The sequence below is a fragment of the Mixophyes fleayi genome, chromosome 10 (assembly GCF_038048845.1).
Source record: "Mixophyes fleayi isolate aMixFle1 chromosome 10, aMixFle1.hap1, whole genome shotgun sequence".
Lineage (NCBI taxonomy): Eukaryota > Metazoa > Chordata > Amphibia > Anura > Limnodynastidae > Mixophyes > Mixophyes fleayi.
Window position 1 is genome coordinate 65,818,977 of NC_134411.1, and position 16,058 is coordinate 65,835,034.

Here is a 16,058-nt window from a genome sequence, read left to right on the forward strand (position 1 = left end):
CTGCTTTTCAAAATCAGATAGAGTTCAGATGGGTGTTCCAAAGCTTCTCTGCTCACGACATCATGCGCTATGTGACTGTGGTTGTCATAGTATTCAAATAGCACTGTTCAGAACTATAAAATGTTAAAACAGCCTGAAGAAACAACAAATAAAATACGGTGTACCACAGGGGGGACATGGTGTACCATATAAAGGTTGGTGCAAGAGCTTTACGCTTAAGGGTTAACCCCTACACAAAGTCTTAATTGATTAATAATTCAAATAGCAAAGCAAGAGACGTAATGGATATGGAAAACTGAATTTTTGGACATTTTGAACATTATACATTATTGTGGACTTATGACTACAGTTTTTCGTGCTTTTGGACATTGATTATTAGCAATATAATAAGGAGTGTAGAGTCTATTAGACTTCTGACACAACCTTACTTTAAGGACAGATATATAATGTTATCTCATCTACACTTATATCCTAAACAGATCTATAGAAACATAGTGTTGTTTAGTAGCGCTGGATAGTTTATTATTGCAAGTGTAAAAATTTGGAAAAGTTATGGACTGAGGATTAGATGGCCAGACATAGTTGCTTGGCTGAGGCTCCGTGACACGTCGCCCAGGAAGTACTCACTGATCTGGTAGAGTGAGTATAGATATTTTCAGAAACTGATGTAGGCCTGATGAATAACCTCTCTAATTCAGCTAGCAATGGTTTGCTTTGTTGCTGGCCAACCTCTCTTTTGTGCATCATAAAGAACCAAAAGAGTATCTGTCCTCTTTAAATCAGAAGTTCTATTCAAATAGATCTTCAGTGATCTGACCATGTCTAGTAAGTGAAGCAAGCTTTGATCCCCTGCATATCTAGTCTCCTTCAGGGAAGGGATAACTATGTGAATGGTTAAGGTGAAACAATGGTTTTGTACATAAGACAGTCATGTCATCATAAAGTGCTAAATAGGTTGACTTGCAGGATATAGCACTCGACCTTGCAGAGGATAATGACAAAATCAACACTGTCTTCCACATAAGAAACTTAAGGTGACCTTTTCAAAGGCTCAAATGGTGGTAGTTGTAGAGCTGCTAATACCACATTCAGATCACAAAGCACCATGATAGGGACATATGGTGGCATGGAGTATTCCTTGCAAGAATTTCTGAACCTCTGGCATCAGAGCCAAATTCTTCTGAAAGAAAATTGAAACCACTAGACCACTGTCGATACTATCCTGTAAAAAATCGAAAGGCACAGTAACCTGAAGACTGAAGTATGGAAGCTTTTTCTTTCACACCATAAAATGTTCAATTTCCACACTCTATGGTAGTTCTTCGCAGATGTTTTCTGGCTTTAAGCATAGCCTGGATGACCTCTTCTGAAAGACTTTTTGCTTAGTATCATGAGTTTAATGATTATGCTGTTAAAGCCAGACAAGCAAAATCTTAGGGGTATATTTACTAAAATGCGGGTTTGAAAAAGTGAAGATGTTGCCTATAGCAACCAATCAGATTCAAGTTATTTATTTACTGCATTCTACAAAATGACAGCTAGAATCTAATTGCTTGCTATAGGCAACATCTCCACCTTTTCAAACCCGCAGTTTAGTAAATATCCCCCTTAGTGCAGAAATGGGCCCTAACTCAGTCCTTAGTGGAAGCCTTCATACCAGACCTGCTGCCAACCTTAGAACATCAGCATATCATGAACTCTCCGGGCAATATGTAGCGACTAAGATCACAGGGGTCCGTGGCAGGCAGAGTAGTCCGAAACAGGCAAAAGGGTCAGGGATGGTAGCGAGCAGGGATATCCAAATAATTAGCAGAGGTCAGGGCAATCAGAGTTCAAGCGGGTCCAAAACAAAGCCAAGGTCAAAAACAGGAAATCTATCAGAAGTCAGCAAGCAGCACACAGCAGATCAACAATCCACAGGGAATGAACGCTATAACCGGCAGGGAGGGCTTAGCCTACCTGCCTTAAATACACAGAGTGACCAATCAGGGAAGGGGAAAGAGGTGGATCCCAATGAGCCCCAGAAGTTGTATAATATTAAATTAATTTAGCCAACAGGATATGAGGGTTACTGAGCGCACGCCCAGCTGCCCAGAGTTGCAGGGAAGCGCCGCTTATCAGAACAGCGTTTCAGCCGTTGCCTGACAGAAATCCCGGCTGTTGTCATGACAGCTGGGACGCAGGTAGGGGCGAGCGGCGGCTCCACATGAAGGAAATTCCACTGAGTGGGTGTAGCCTGGAAAAAGGCCTGTAACCGGGAATGGGCGCAGGTAATAAATATGGATGATAGAAACAGATCACAATTTATACATTTGGTCATTTAGGCATGGGTGTCAAAAAAGTATTCATTAATAGTTGAAGGGGAGCAATCAGCTGTGGAGAAGGCGATGCTTGGGGACTCCAACCATTTTTGTCATGCTTTATCATATTTCTGGGGAATCCCTTTATGCATGTGAATTTGATTTTTACTATCTTGTTTTATAGCACTGTAGTGCATAATTATAATTTTTGCATGACACAGCTAGAAACTCTGGATGTTCAATTTTATTTTAGTAAATATAGGAAGCTGTATGCATTTACCTGATGGTCACTCCAGAACTAAATCAGGAGCATCATCAAGTTGATATAAGATCTTAAAATGTACAAAAATAGCTAATGAGAGTAATCACTGTTCTCAATAAGGAAACAGCTATTCCCAAAAACATTTTGGGGCAATGTTTAGGAAAAGAAAGCACATATTATGGGCCTGATTCATTAAGGAAAGTAAAGCAAAAAAAGAAAAGAAAATAGTAACTTTGCACCTTGGCAAAACCATATTGTATTGGAGGGTGAGGTAGATTTAAAATGTGAGGACAGATTTATAATTGAGGTACAGCATGCCCTAGATCAACTTTAAATTTCAGTGTAAAAATAAAGTTATCAAGTATTTGCGTCCTACATGAAAAAACAGCCAGTATTTTCCTTATATGCAAAATAATAAACTAATTTGCACCCCTTGCATTGTAACATGGTTTTTTCCAGGAGGAAACTTACTCACTTTTTTGCCTTACTTTGCTTAATGAATCAGGACCTATGTGTACAGATGCTAGATAGTATTTTTTTTTATTTCTCACATATCAATAGAAACACATAGATATTAATATTTAATACCAAGCCTGGCTAGACCTGGTTAGGCCGGGGGTAGGCAACCAGTGGCTCTCCGGGTGTTGTGAAACTACAAGTCCCAGCATGCTTTGCCAGTAGATAACCAGCAGATAGGTGGCAAGGCATGCTGGGATTTGTAGTTTCACAAACACCTGGAGAGCCACGGGGCGCCTACCCCTAGGTTAGGCTAACAGCTCTATGATTTTATGTTTCGCTGAATGTTTAAGTGAAAAGAAATGAGCACACCATCTGCAGGGTACAACCTTAAATACAACACAAGATCTGCGTCTCTCTTCCATTGTCACTGCATCCTCCCATTCCCTGCACCGAATTTGTGGAATTCACTCCCTTGCACAATAAGTCTTGCCTCTAGTCTTCAAACCTTCAAGTGTTCTCTGAAAACCCACCCCTTCAGACAAGCTTATAATATTCCTCAACCACCATCTTCATCTCCCTAGGTTACCCTATTACAACCCTCTACACAGCTAACACAAGACAACAACCCTCTGACCAACATTGCTGTGGGACTACTCATACAGTCCACTCAATACTTTTTACCTTTGCATTCTAGCTGGACCAATATGCAATATGATGTAGCACTTACCCTTGGGTATCAAACTACCATAGATTGTAATCTTGCGAACAGGGTCCTGTTACCTCTATGTCTGTATGTATTACCCAGTATTGTTTTATTACTGTCTGTTCCCAATTGTAAAGCACTACGGAATTTGCTGGCGTTATATAAAAGGATGATGATAACACATGTAGCACATTTAAATACACATTTACCAGTTATTTGCTAATTTATTTAATCTAACACTCCTGCATTTACATACCAACTGATTGAAGCCATTATCTTTTGGAGTGACATACTGAAGATGTGCATCCCCAAGTTGCTCAAGGAGTTTTTGTTTCTAAAAAAGAAAATCAAAACAAAAACTATTTTAATACGTTTTGTTGTAATGCTAAGCAAAAAAGAAAACTTCAAATCTGTGCAAGGCAGTAACATGTTCAACTTACATGGTAGACCAGTTATGTGTTATCACTGGCACTGAACTGTGGACAAATAATTTAAAATAAGCATTGAAAAATACAAACAAAACAAACTAACAATAAAAAACAAAACAGTTGAACCCTATATTACTCCTTTATCCCCAGTGTGCAGCATCAAAGACAGTGGATTGTGTTACTGGCAATTGTTCTGCCATTACATCGTGGATGTCCTCTTGCCAACTCAAACTCAATATGTTAGAAACAGGTCTAAAATTACGATGTACGGGGTACCTTGTAATTTTGTACAGCAGTTACATTGCTGCTATTAAGGTAACAATGCGAGGACCCGGTGGCTCTATAATGTTTTTTTTACCAAGGCTTGGAAATTATACAGCCGGCGGGTCCTGGCATTGCTCCCTTAATAGCAGCAATGTAACTGTCTCTATTTTAAATGACGTGAATCTCAGTGTCGACATGTTGTCCAGTCACGCTTTATAGCTGGCTTACCAGAATTCTTCTATGTCACTTTTTCCTCAAGTCTGCATTTGGTAGATATCACAATTACAGTAATCAACATTGTAGTGTCGCTGTAACTGATGTCGAAAATCCCGTAGTCACACCACTGACTACCACCGCTTCATAAATGGTGCACCCTATATGTGGTTAAATAATATGTTTCACCTTTATGTAAACGGAGAACTGCATATTTCCCCTTTGTGTTAACTGTAATGGCATTTTAGATTTCATATAAAGAGACCTATATTCACATGAGTCTTATAACTGGCTCTATCTAGGGATCAGTCAGTTTTTATTTTTTTGTGCAATGAATTGGTCCTGCTCAGCTAACAAAAACACATGTAAAACATCAAATGTGCAAATGTTCTTCTAATGTAGTGATATGCAGCAGTAAAAAGCTCCTTAGAACTCAATTTAATAGGATAATGCAAGTGACCACACCCATTTATATGAACTGCACTGAATACAGAGGCAAGAATGTAACATACAATTATATGAAATTAAGTTCATACATTCAAATAGTTACACCCAGCCTTCCCTTTGCCATTTCCTCCATCTACATTGGATATAAACCATTCTCATACTATCTTTTTTGCCACATACACCGATCAGCCACATTAAAACCACCTGCCTAATATTGTGTACATCTCTTTCATTATGCCAAAACAGCTCTGACTCATCAAGGCATAGACTCCACAAGATCTGTGAAGGTGTTATTAAAGTTATTTTATCGCTTACCAATAAACATTGTCCACCGGGATTTGTGTGGTTCCAATGCACAATTAGATTTAATAGCAATATGCAAAGAATAACAGTTCAGTAAAATAAGTACAGCCGATACATACGCAAGCACCCTGGATCCAGCATACAGTCATTTAATCCTGAAGTCTGTGGTCAAGTAGAATGTATGATAGTCCCAGAGCCCAGTTTAAATACAGTTGGTATTACATGAAAAACAGTAAAGATGACTTGGCATGTTTCCATAGGTTCAGGATAGTCCAGTATAATGCAGGTCATAGGTCAGTTCAAACAATGCCCTCCAAGGGTGGGGGACAACTCTCCAATAGCATCATTGTATCTTCCCGCCGAAAAGCTAGTTAAAACTGGTCTATTTGTATTACACAAACAATATCATTCTGATCATTATTCCTCTATCATCCATAACTTGCATACGCAATATGCGGTCGCTTAGCTGATAGTAGCGGAAGTCTGATGGTGAAAAGAGGATTAGAATGACACTAAACATGATAATAAAACAAGTTTAACATTACTATATTAATCTATTGAATCAATGACATTCGATTATAAAAAACTGTGTGTTGGAACTTTATTAAGGTGAACTATTTACAAGTAAATGTGTGAGTTATTTATCGTGCGATTGCATCATAACACGTCACGTACTGGTCGCTATCGCATGGTAAAACAATATTAATCAATTTAATTTGCTTCATACAATTATTTGACTTTCACAGTGTCCTGTGGTATCTGGCACTAAGACGTTAGCAGCAAGTAGTGAAAGTTGCGAGATGGGGGCTCCATGGCTCTAACTTGTTTTTTTTCCAGCATATCCCACAGATGCTTGATCGGACTGAAGTATGGGGAATTTAGAGGCCTGGTCGACACCTTGAACTCTTTGTCGTGTTCCTCAAACCATTCCTGAACAATTTTTGCAGTGTGGCAGGGTGCATTATTCTGCTGAAACTGGTTACTGCCATCACAGAAAACTGTTGCTATAAAGTGGTGTACTTGGTCTGTAACAATGTTTAGGTGGGTGGTACATGTCAAAGTAACATTCAGTAACGAATGCCAGGATCCAAGAATTCCCAGCAGAACATTATCCAGAGCATCACCACGGCCTCCGCGGCTTGCCTTCTTCCCATAGTGCATCCTGGTGCCATCTCTTCCCCAGGTAAACGACGCACACGCACAGTTCACATGATATAAAAGAAAACATGATTTATCAGACTAGGCCATCTTCCATTGCTCCATGGTCCAGTTCTGGCATTCAAGTGACAATTGTAGGCATTTATGGCCATGGACAGGGGTCAGCATGGGCACTCTGACCGCTCTGTGGCTACGCAGTCCCATATGCAGCAAGCTGTGCTGCACTGTGTGTCCTGAAACCTTTTTATCATAGCCAGCATTAACTTTTTCAGCAATTTGTAGCTCTTCAGACGGATTAGACAATGATCTTTGAGCGCCCATGACTTTGTATGATCCTTGTTTTAGGCATGTACTGTTTTCTCTACTGTATGGCGTTGCTAAGCACTGTGGCACTTTACAAATCTACGATAATAATAATGTTATGTGTATAGAGGAGAAATATTTATCTTCTTCAGTTCAGTGTTATTTGCATACAAACTACCCTATGTATCAGCATCAGTACAAAGAGAACTTAAGGATCATTAACTCTATAATGTTGTATCTGTTCATGTACTGTAAAATATAAAACAGAATAACTTAGTTGGCACCTTTTATGATCAAAAGACACACAGTTTGCATTTATACACCTAAAGATCATCCTGTTTCTTTAACAAAATGGTTGCTTGCAGGAGTTATTTTATTCAAACATGACTTGTGACAGTGGCCTACGGTTTCCACCTTTTGGACCAAAGTAGCACACTTGATAAGTATTCACGCAAAAAAGCTAGGCGATAAAACCTGCATGAGCCCACATCCCAACACATCATCTGATCCAATACATTTGTAAACAGACGCACACATATATTGTTTCCCAGTAGAAAACTCCTCATCTCTTGTTGACTATAAAAAAGACCACTATTATGACTAAATTATTTCTATACATACCTATGCAGTATATGGAAATATTTGGCTTCTTAAATTGTTTGCATAACAATCTTTATTCAAGCTGTAATGCCATGAAAAATAAGGTGTGTTATAAATAGAAATCACTTTTTTATTATATAAATTACGTTCCTTAGAGTTTTTAATAAAGCTGCTAATAATGATTTACAGTTTGCCAAGTGGCATATGGTTACACCGACATATGATGTGTGAGCAGAAAGGCCTTGGAACACACCTTTTCTCAGCACACATTCATAGCACATGCTTTCCTTTCTCTGCCATCACATGACCAAAAGAGCTTCCCGTTTCCTTGCAAAACTGAGGTTTCACTCCAGCGTAAAATCAGGCTCACAAGGTTTCGACAACACCTATGTTTCGGCATATGGTTGGAAGGCTTAATGCTACTTACCTCTGTTTTTCCACCCCCTCCGCTGTCAACCCAGCAAATCTCGATCACATGTCCTCTTTGAAGTCAGACTAATGCGTTCATAGACTCCTAACAGAAGGCACCTTTCTTTTTTAGGTGGGCCAAGCCCCAAGGTAAATCTATTCTAAAGAAGGATGGCAGACTTTCTGGTGGACGGTGCACTCTTCATTTAATACGGTTTTCTTGATACTATGCAGTTCCCTGACATGCTTTGAAGCAGTGGGGATCCAGAGGGCTGCACAATGTGTACATGTGCCTGGTGGCGAGAGGCAAGTAGAAAATCCTGCCCGGCCACTCAGATTGTGTTAAAAACATAATAGGAATGGCCAGCAGCATCCTGTACATGCTTCTCAGCCACCAGGTGCTGCCGATCCACGTATCAGAGAGAAGGATGGGGACAGACTTCTGCCCAAAAAATAAATTTCTTTCTTATTCGACTTACCCTATTGGACATTTTTGGTTAACACTTGCTTAAATTGACAGTTTTATCAATCCCTGACTATTGAGTTTGACTTTTGGAGTCTACTATATATGATTACCTCTTTATGGTGAGCATGCTGGTCTGTCTCTTTACAATACATCAACCATCCATTACTGGCTGTCGAAATATTTGTTTTCTAAATTATTGTTAGTTAAGGATTTCCGACAATCTAGATTGCATGCATTAATAAGAGAGAAAAAAAAACACAGTTGTCAGTGCTTATCCTTTACACTGCATATAGGTCAGTGTAGGACCTGCATATAAATGAAGTGCCCATGACGTTGAGATGCAGGCTTAAATGTTTTGATCAAAATATGAACGAATACCTCATGCTTTCATTTTGCTAGATACACACAGATATACAGTGTAAAGGATAAGCGCTGACAACTATCTTTTTTGTTTGGTATGTATATATGGGCATTTATATTGCCATGCAGCTGGTACCATATAGAATATGGGATATACCGATCGCAGGCTTGTTTTATCTCTGTTTTTGTTTCATAATAAGAGAAATGCCCTTTTAAAAGTAAATACATTTATTTAAAATCACAAAAAGTATATGTTTCTATAAAAACTGAAGTTAACACACTGTAAAATAATGAAAATGTTCAACAGACTTTGCTCTGAGCTGGGGAAGATATTTAACTAGTGTGTTAGGATAAACTTTGGACATCCATTACCAAGCTCATCCAAATGACTGTTCACACCAGGCTACCTCCATGTAATAAACAACTCTACAACCCTGTTCCCACAGCATCATGCATATGCACAGAGTACTTAGCAGATATCATTGAAGCCATTCAAGCGCAAGCACTTAACCTTTTGGGCTCGAAGGAGAAGTAATGTGTTTGCAAGAGCAGTGACCCTGTGTGGTTCTGGAAGTGTTAAATCACACTTTTTAAAATAATACACACAAACGACACATACACACACACACTGAAATGTAGCACTTCTTTGTCACCTGAAGCACACTGTACCATCTTTAATATAACAAGTCTAGAAGTGCTCTTTACTGTGAAAATTATTTCTCAAACTTTATAATCCATAACATTTATCACGGATGCTTTTAATGCTTCTGGATACTGATATTTAAATACTGTAATCTCATTAGGGCAGTCACGGCTTATTCAAAATATCATATTTTTTGAATAATTTCCCAGGTGCATTATGAATTCCCTGCACTGGATTTGTGTTTTTCTAATTCTTCAATGCTTCATAAAGAGAAGCATTTACAAAGACCACATATGTAAAAGACTGAAGTATGCATTTTAAATGAAGTACAATATGTCTCTATGTCATTTTTTTTTCCTTCTGGAAAAAAAAAATACATCTTGAAAGACCAAAACAACTTGTTTATGTGAATAAAGATAGATCTACAATAATGTGGTTCTTGTGGAGAAAGATCCCCCTCCCCCTCCCCACTGAAATAGTAGTTTGTATTTTTGGTTTTGTGGCCCTTTAAAACAAATGTTTTCTATTTCTTAACCTCACTGGTTCCAAAAAATAAATGTAGACTTGACCTGGTACACAAAGCAGTGTTACAGTCAAGGCGTGGATATATTTAAGCGGTAGTTAGGTGACTAGCTGTCTGGTAAGTGGGTCAAAGCACATAGCTAAAGTCCCCCTTTTGGCCTGCTTTATTTATTACAGAATGTGAAGTTAGTCACGAACCTCTACACCTTTGGTGTTTGTAAGCACTGTAGTTAGTGGCAGCTTCCTGGTAATTATTACACCAAATCTGCTTCATTAACAGGCCTGTAGCTGTGAGAAGGGCATGTTGCTGAAGTCTTAAATGCCTCTCAGAATGGAAATGAATACATTAGCTTGTGCCCTTTGCCCAATAAAACAAACTTCCTGACGGGAAAAAACAGAAAAGGACAAAGAGGTAGATACAACAGTCCTGTAAATCTGAACTGTACTGTAGGTTTGTAAGGACACCTAGAGGTATTTTTAAGATTACAGGCACATTGGATATGTTTCTGATGTATTAGGCAGAAGATTGTTCACTATACAACATGAATGAAGAAGCATAACTGTTCTTGTAGAATTACCATTTTTCTGCAAGGTGTATGTATATGTGTGTATATATTTAACACACACACACACACACACACACACACACACTTAACAAACACCAAAAATTATTTCTGCTTCAAATTTTAGCTGCACATTAACTTTGTATAGAACCATTATATTGTATATATATATATATATATATATATATAGAGGACCAGCAACATGAAGTTTACATGCAGCCCAAGCCTATGATAAACCTTTCGGGGCAGATTCAATTGTAAACAAAATTGCGGCGTATAGTGTCCCGGAATGGCCACGAGACACTACACAGCGATGTTTTTGTTACTGAAAGTACTACTCACTTTTGCTCGCGGCTCACAGGGGTGCAAGCAAAAGTAAGCTTTCCTTTTCACCGTATACACGGCACTAAAGCGCAGCTTTATTAACAATTTAATCTGCCCCTTGATGACATCTTATCAGCAACTTAATCAGCCAACCACTGACTCACACACTGGCCTGAATGAATGCCCTGAGTTCACACTGTGACAGAATACTGTTAATGAGGTCATCAGACGCCCACCACTATTAATAACAGTACTTGGAATTAATAAGTATAATTATTTCAATTTGGAAAAATTCTGGCTGCATAGTGGTTATCTTGACAGAAACAAAAATAAACAATTATCCTTTATTACAGATTATGCCTACAAAGGACAGATACAAAACAGTTCAACCCTGTGTTTACTTTTGTTGTAAAGTGTAGAAGGTACAATACAACAGTCTGACTAAGCCTACTCAAAAATAGCAGGTACACAAGACCATTTACTTAAGAAAATCTTAGTGTGATACAATGAACATCAGAGAAAAAAAATGACTTACAAAATTTAACACAGATTACTTTTTAAACGTATTTTTAAAGTATTATTTCCAAAACTCATTTTCCATGGCATATCATCTACTGTCCATGCTGAGTGCATCATATAGCTTTAAAATATATGGATTTTAGAAACCACAGCTTTATACACTGCTTGTACTTTCTATGAACTATTTTTCTTGTTGATTAAAGTAAAATATGTACACACAAGGATATAAATCTGATTCAAATAATGATTTCATTGTACAATGTAAAGTGTACACACTGGGGGAGATTCAATTCCCTGCGTTGTTCTTTAGACCAACACGGGGTGCGCATCATTACCGTTAGTACGGTAATTGATGCGTATTATTACCGTTAGTACAGTAGTTTCAACGCTGATTTTTGCTCACAGCTCCCTGAGGCGCGAAATCAGTGTTAAAATTATGGTACCAATATTAATGATGTACACTCCACATTAAACAGCACCACTGTATACCATGCCACCTCGGTCACTGTGTATATATCTCTGTACACACACATAATATAAATATACTTATTTATCTTCCTATAATGCTTAGACACGTTATGTAAAAAGGCATTGACAAACTATAAAGTAAACAGTAACAGGTACATTTAACATGTTTTAATTAATTAACTCTATTTTTTCCCTCTTCTCCAGCATGGATGACTACGAAAGGTTACACTCATGGACTTGAGTCTTTTTCAGCTTCACTAATCATCTATGTAATGTTTAGACTGTCGGTTATACTGTAAGAAAGACTCTATGTAATGTTTAGACTGTACACTTCAGTCACTTTTTTCTAAACTGTCTCAATAATCCATGCACTCAATACTGTTTATTCTATATACAATAATTTATACTATTTGGTTACATCTGAAATATGTAAGCAATGCTTATCTATTGGCAATATACAGATTTGTATATATGTATATTTGGTTTTTTTCCTTCTCCTTTCTGGTGTTGGTGCTCAATTAAAATTCGAAAAGATTGTCTGAACTTCCAATATACAATAAATCTGTGCACCACAAATCAAATTGAGGTTATGCTGGAGAAACCGTGATGCCCACCGTAACTTTATTTAATCACTTTAAATAATCACATCTTGTGCAACAGAACTAGAATCATATCGGTTTGTTTCACAGTAATTACATTTTTTTTATATACAAATCTGTAAATGAGTAAATATAGACTGAATGATGAGATTCAGAGAAAATATCTCATGATTCTTCAGCAGATGTTCGTTAAAACAAATGAACATTTCTGTAGGCAGTGGGAAACCATTGGTGATGAGTGATGAGAATTGTCACACCAGGGACTGTATTATTTGGACGATCTGCTGGAACACCATTTCCCTTCAGCTTCTGGATCCAGTGAGTTTAATTGTCATTGCTGTTACCGTCTCTATTACTCCTTTTGGTGATCTCTGCTACGTCCTTGGTAACAGCAGCTGCCATCGAACATGGAGAACAACTGTCTGGCTATATTTTACCAGCACAGTTATTTCAAACAGATAGATAACCACAAGAGTAGCTGTGCTAGAACCAGAAGAGGAATGGCACCCTGTTATGATAAATAGTAGAGGTCAGTTATGGTTGCCAGTAGCTTACTGGTAAAGTTCTACAATGGCTAGTTCATGTTTCGTGTCTCTACCTTCTGCTGTCTCTCCTCATTCCAAACATACTATAGCACAGGTAACTGCACAAAGATGCCCGTCATTAATGACTGTTTATTTATTATTGGAGACTTACAATGCTACTGCCCAACCATAGCCACTCGCACTATGCCTACCAATTGTTAGTCTGCTGCCTTCTTTCTGTATCATAACCCACACCTTTTCTATTGGAAGCTCTTTTGGACAGGGACATCTTTACCTCCTGTTTTATGCCAGTGTATGTCATGTCATGATCCACCCAACGTACTGCACTGCATAATATGGTAACACTTTATAAATAATAATAGTATCTATCTACATAGGTCTATGTAGAGTTTTCCAAAAGATGTAAGCTACAAAATCAGTTCCAATTTGTATATTTTGTATTGACATACATTTCAAACATTTATCACTGTGCCCTCTGAAGTTAGTAGAAAGATTTCCACTTTATTCATGCTATTTTTTTACATTAACAATAATGATGGTGATAAGGGGTTACAGGTTATTAGAAGTTGACATTTCTCAAAGAAATAAAAAAATTTCCCTGATGTTTTCTCTATAGTAAAACATTATCTAATGTGGTATTGTTTAATCAATGGCATTTTTTCTCTAAAATACAAAACTATATTTTTTTACCTATTTTCTATATAGTGGAAAACAATGTGTCAAAAAGTTAGGCATAAATTAAGCTACTGATATTTTACCAAATCAAACATGACAAAGCCAAGTATTTCAAAAGGGATAATTCCAGTGAGTCAAATTCTATATGGTGTATTTTACACAGAAATATTATATTTAAATATTTTTTCACTTCACTTTTATTGCTTGTTTGGCAAATATGCAGTCAATATGAAAAAAATAATTAGGAAAAACACTACATCATTGTAATAGAATTTCCCTGTCGTGGTACAACATGCGGCAGCATAGCACATTGTAGAATACCTACAATATACCATTAAATTACTACATTATAACCACATAAGTTAAATATGCATCACACATCAAACACACTAGGACTATGTGTTGTTACAAATGTGTGCTACCCTGTTGGGCAGTGACTCTAAACATTTGGTTTTATTTACTCAATAGAATCAATTTATTTTCAGACTGATTTTCTCTCTGTTTTTGTTTCCTTGGTACTCCACCGAAACAGAGTGACAAGGCCTGAATAATTCATCCTTTCAGCTACAAAATGTCATTACTTCAAGTTAAGCCTTCTATGTGATTCTGTTAGTAGACACTGCATGCGAATGGGTGTCACTGGGATATTTGATCCAATTCCTTGTATGTCACGATGCTCAGGAAGAGAGGAGACTTAGAAGAGACAGAGGAGTGTGTCAGATGTCTGGACAGATCAGGAGCAGCAGCTTATTACTGCTCTCAGTCCTTGTGCATCTGACAACTACACTCATACTGAATTTCTGACAGCACCTTCAGTCAATTCAAGTTATTTTGCTTGGAAGCAGAAACTGGTGAGGATGTTTTACTCCCCACAGCTTGCCATACTCACTGGTTACTGCTTTCAAGTAAAGTAACTTAAAATGAATAATGATGCTGTCACAAGAGAAAAAAAATATCACACTGTAGTTGAATAGATTCTCTTTCTTCAAGCTTTTTTTTTTTGTCAAGTGGTGGTGGGGTCGTCTATTATATTCGTTACCTATCCATCTGCAATCAAAATTATTCACAATGGCTGTAAGCAGAGAGACAAGGTGATGAGCAGGGATCTGAGAACCTGACCATGTTCTGTAAGAAGAACAGAGATGAAGCAAACAGGGTGTAATAAAAGATGTCCTTAGGATGCACAGTATATTTAAACAATTTTTTATATATATACATATATATATATATATATATATATATATATATATATATATATATATATATATATATATATATATACACATACACACATATACATATATACATATATAACACACACACATACACTCCTATACATACACATGAACATAAACACAAACACACACTTTTTCCTTCTGACTGGGCATCACTTGCAGGGCTCTTCTTGGAACGATTAACTTCAGGGCTTGTGTTGAGTATCTTATTAAAAAGAGGCACCCATATAAAACCACACCTCAACACCTCAGAGAAGTGAAGATTTCGCTGATCAATATAAGGACTATAGCATAGTTCATGCAATGTAGCTCCAGTTCATCTTTTTGGCCTACAGATCCCTCATTTTTCTCATTTCAAATAGTCCATATTTTAAATTTGATTTAAAGCTGTTTAAACTCCTTAAAATCATCTGTCAAATACAGCCACAGTCACCAATATGTGTATATATATTTTTAGATATAATCAGGTCTAGAGATCAAAACGGTGACCAGGGCAACAGAAAAACACAGCTTAGCAGACAGCCAAGTAAAGGACAGCACTGAAAAGATATACAACTGGTCAGTGCCGACACTATCATTATCACCATTTATTTATATAGCGCCACTAACTCTGCAGCGCTGTACAGAGAACTCACTCACATCAGTCCCTGCCCCATTGGGGCTTACAGTCTAAATTTCCTAACACACACACACACACACAGACTAGGGTCTACTAGAGTTAACCTACCAGTATGTTGGGTTTTTTTTTAAGTGTGGGAGGAAACGGAGCACCCGGAGGAAACACACGCAAACACAGGGAGAACATACAAACTCCTCACAGGTAAGGCCTTGGTTGGGAATTGAACTCATAACCCCAGTGCTGTAAGGCAGAAGTGCTAACCCCTACGCCACTGTGCTGCCCCCAGCACGTAGAATGTTATAATACGCTGTGCTGTCACAAAGGTCATGGCCACAGTCCTGTATTTGCTGGTTACCCTGAATCCCTCAGGTTTTAGTACGCAAGAGTATACCAAAACCTATAAATAGCCGATGATAAGGATGATGAATAGCGCATATGAATGCTGTAATAGCACAAAGTGATAATTGCTGGGAACCATTTATAATGGCATCCAGCAAACACACTTCAGAGGAGGGAGAAGAAGGAAGTCATTTGGGCGCCACAGCCTTGAGCAGTATAGTATGGAGGGGGTACATGCTGGTACAGAGTGCACCGAGGGTGGAGCGCCAGGCTGGTCATTTTAACGGTATAATACCTCTATACACCCTGACTCAATAACTAAAGTGATAGATT

The 16,058-nt window shown here is 37.9% G+C and overlaps 1 protein-coding gene across 2 annotated transcripts in view; it reads right to left on the reverse strand.

Annotated features, from left to right (window-relative positions):
• The window catches only part of FTO (FTO alpha-ketoglutarate dependent dioxygenase), a 253,219-nt gene that overhangs the window by 219,931 nt on the left and 17,230 nt on the right, over positions 1 to 16,058 (reverse strand). For both annotated transcript variants that reach the window (XM_075188839.1, XM_075188840.1), the window contains exon 2: positions 3,981 to 4,058. In XM_075188839.1, the coding sequence (XP_075044940.1) occupies positions 3,981 to 4,058 (78 nt within the window). The remainder of the gene's footprint in view (positions 1 to 3,980; positions 4,059 to 16,058) is intronic.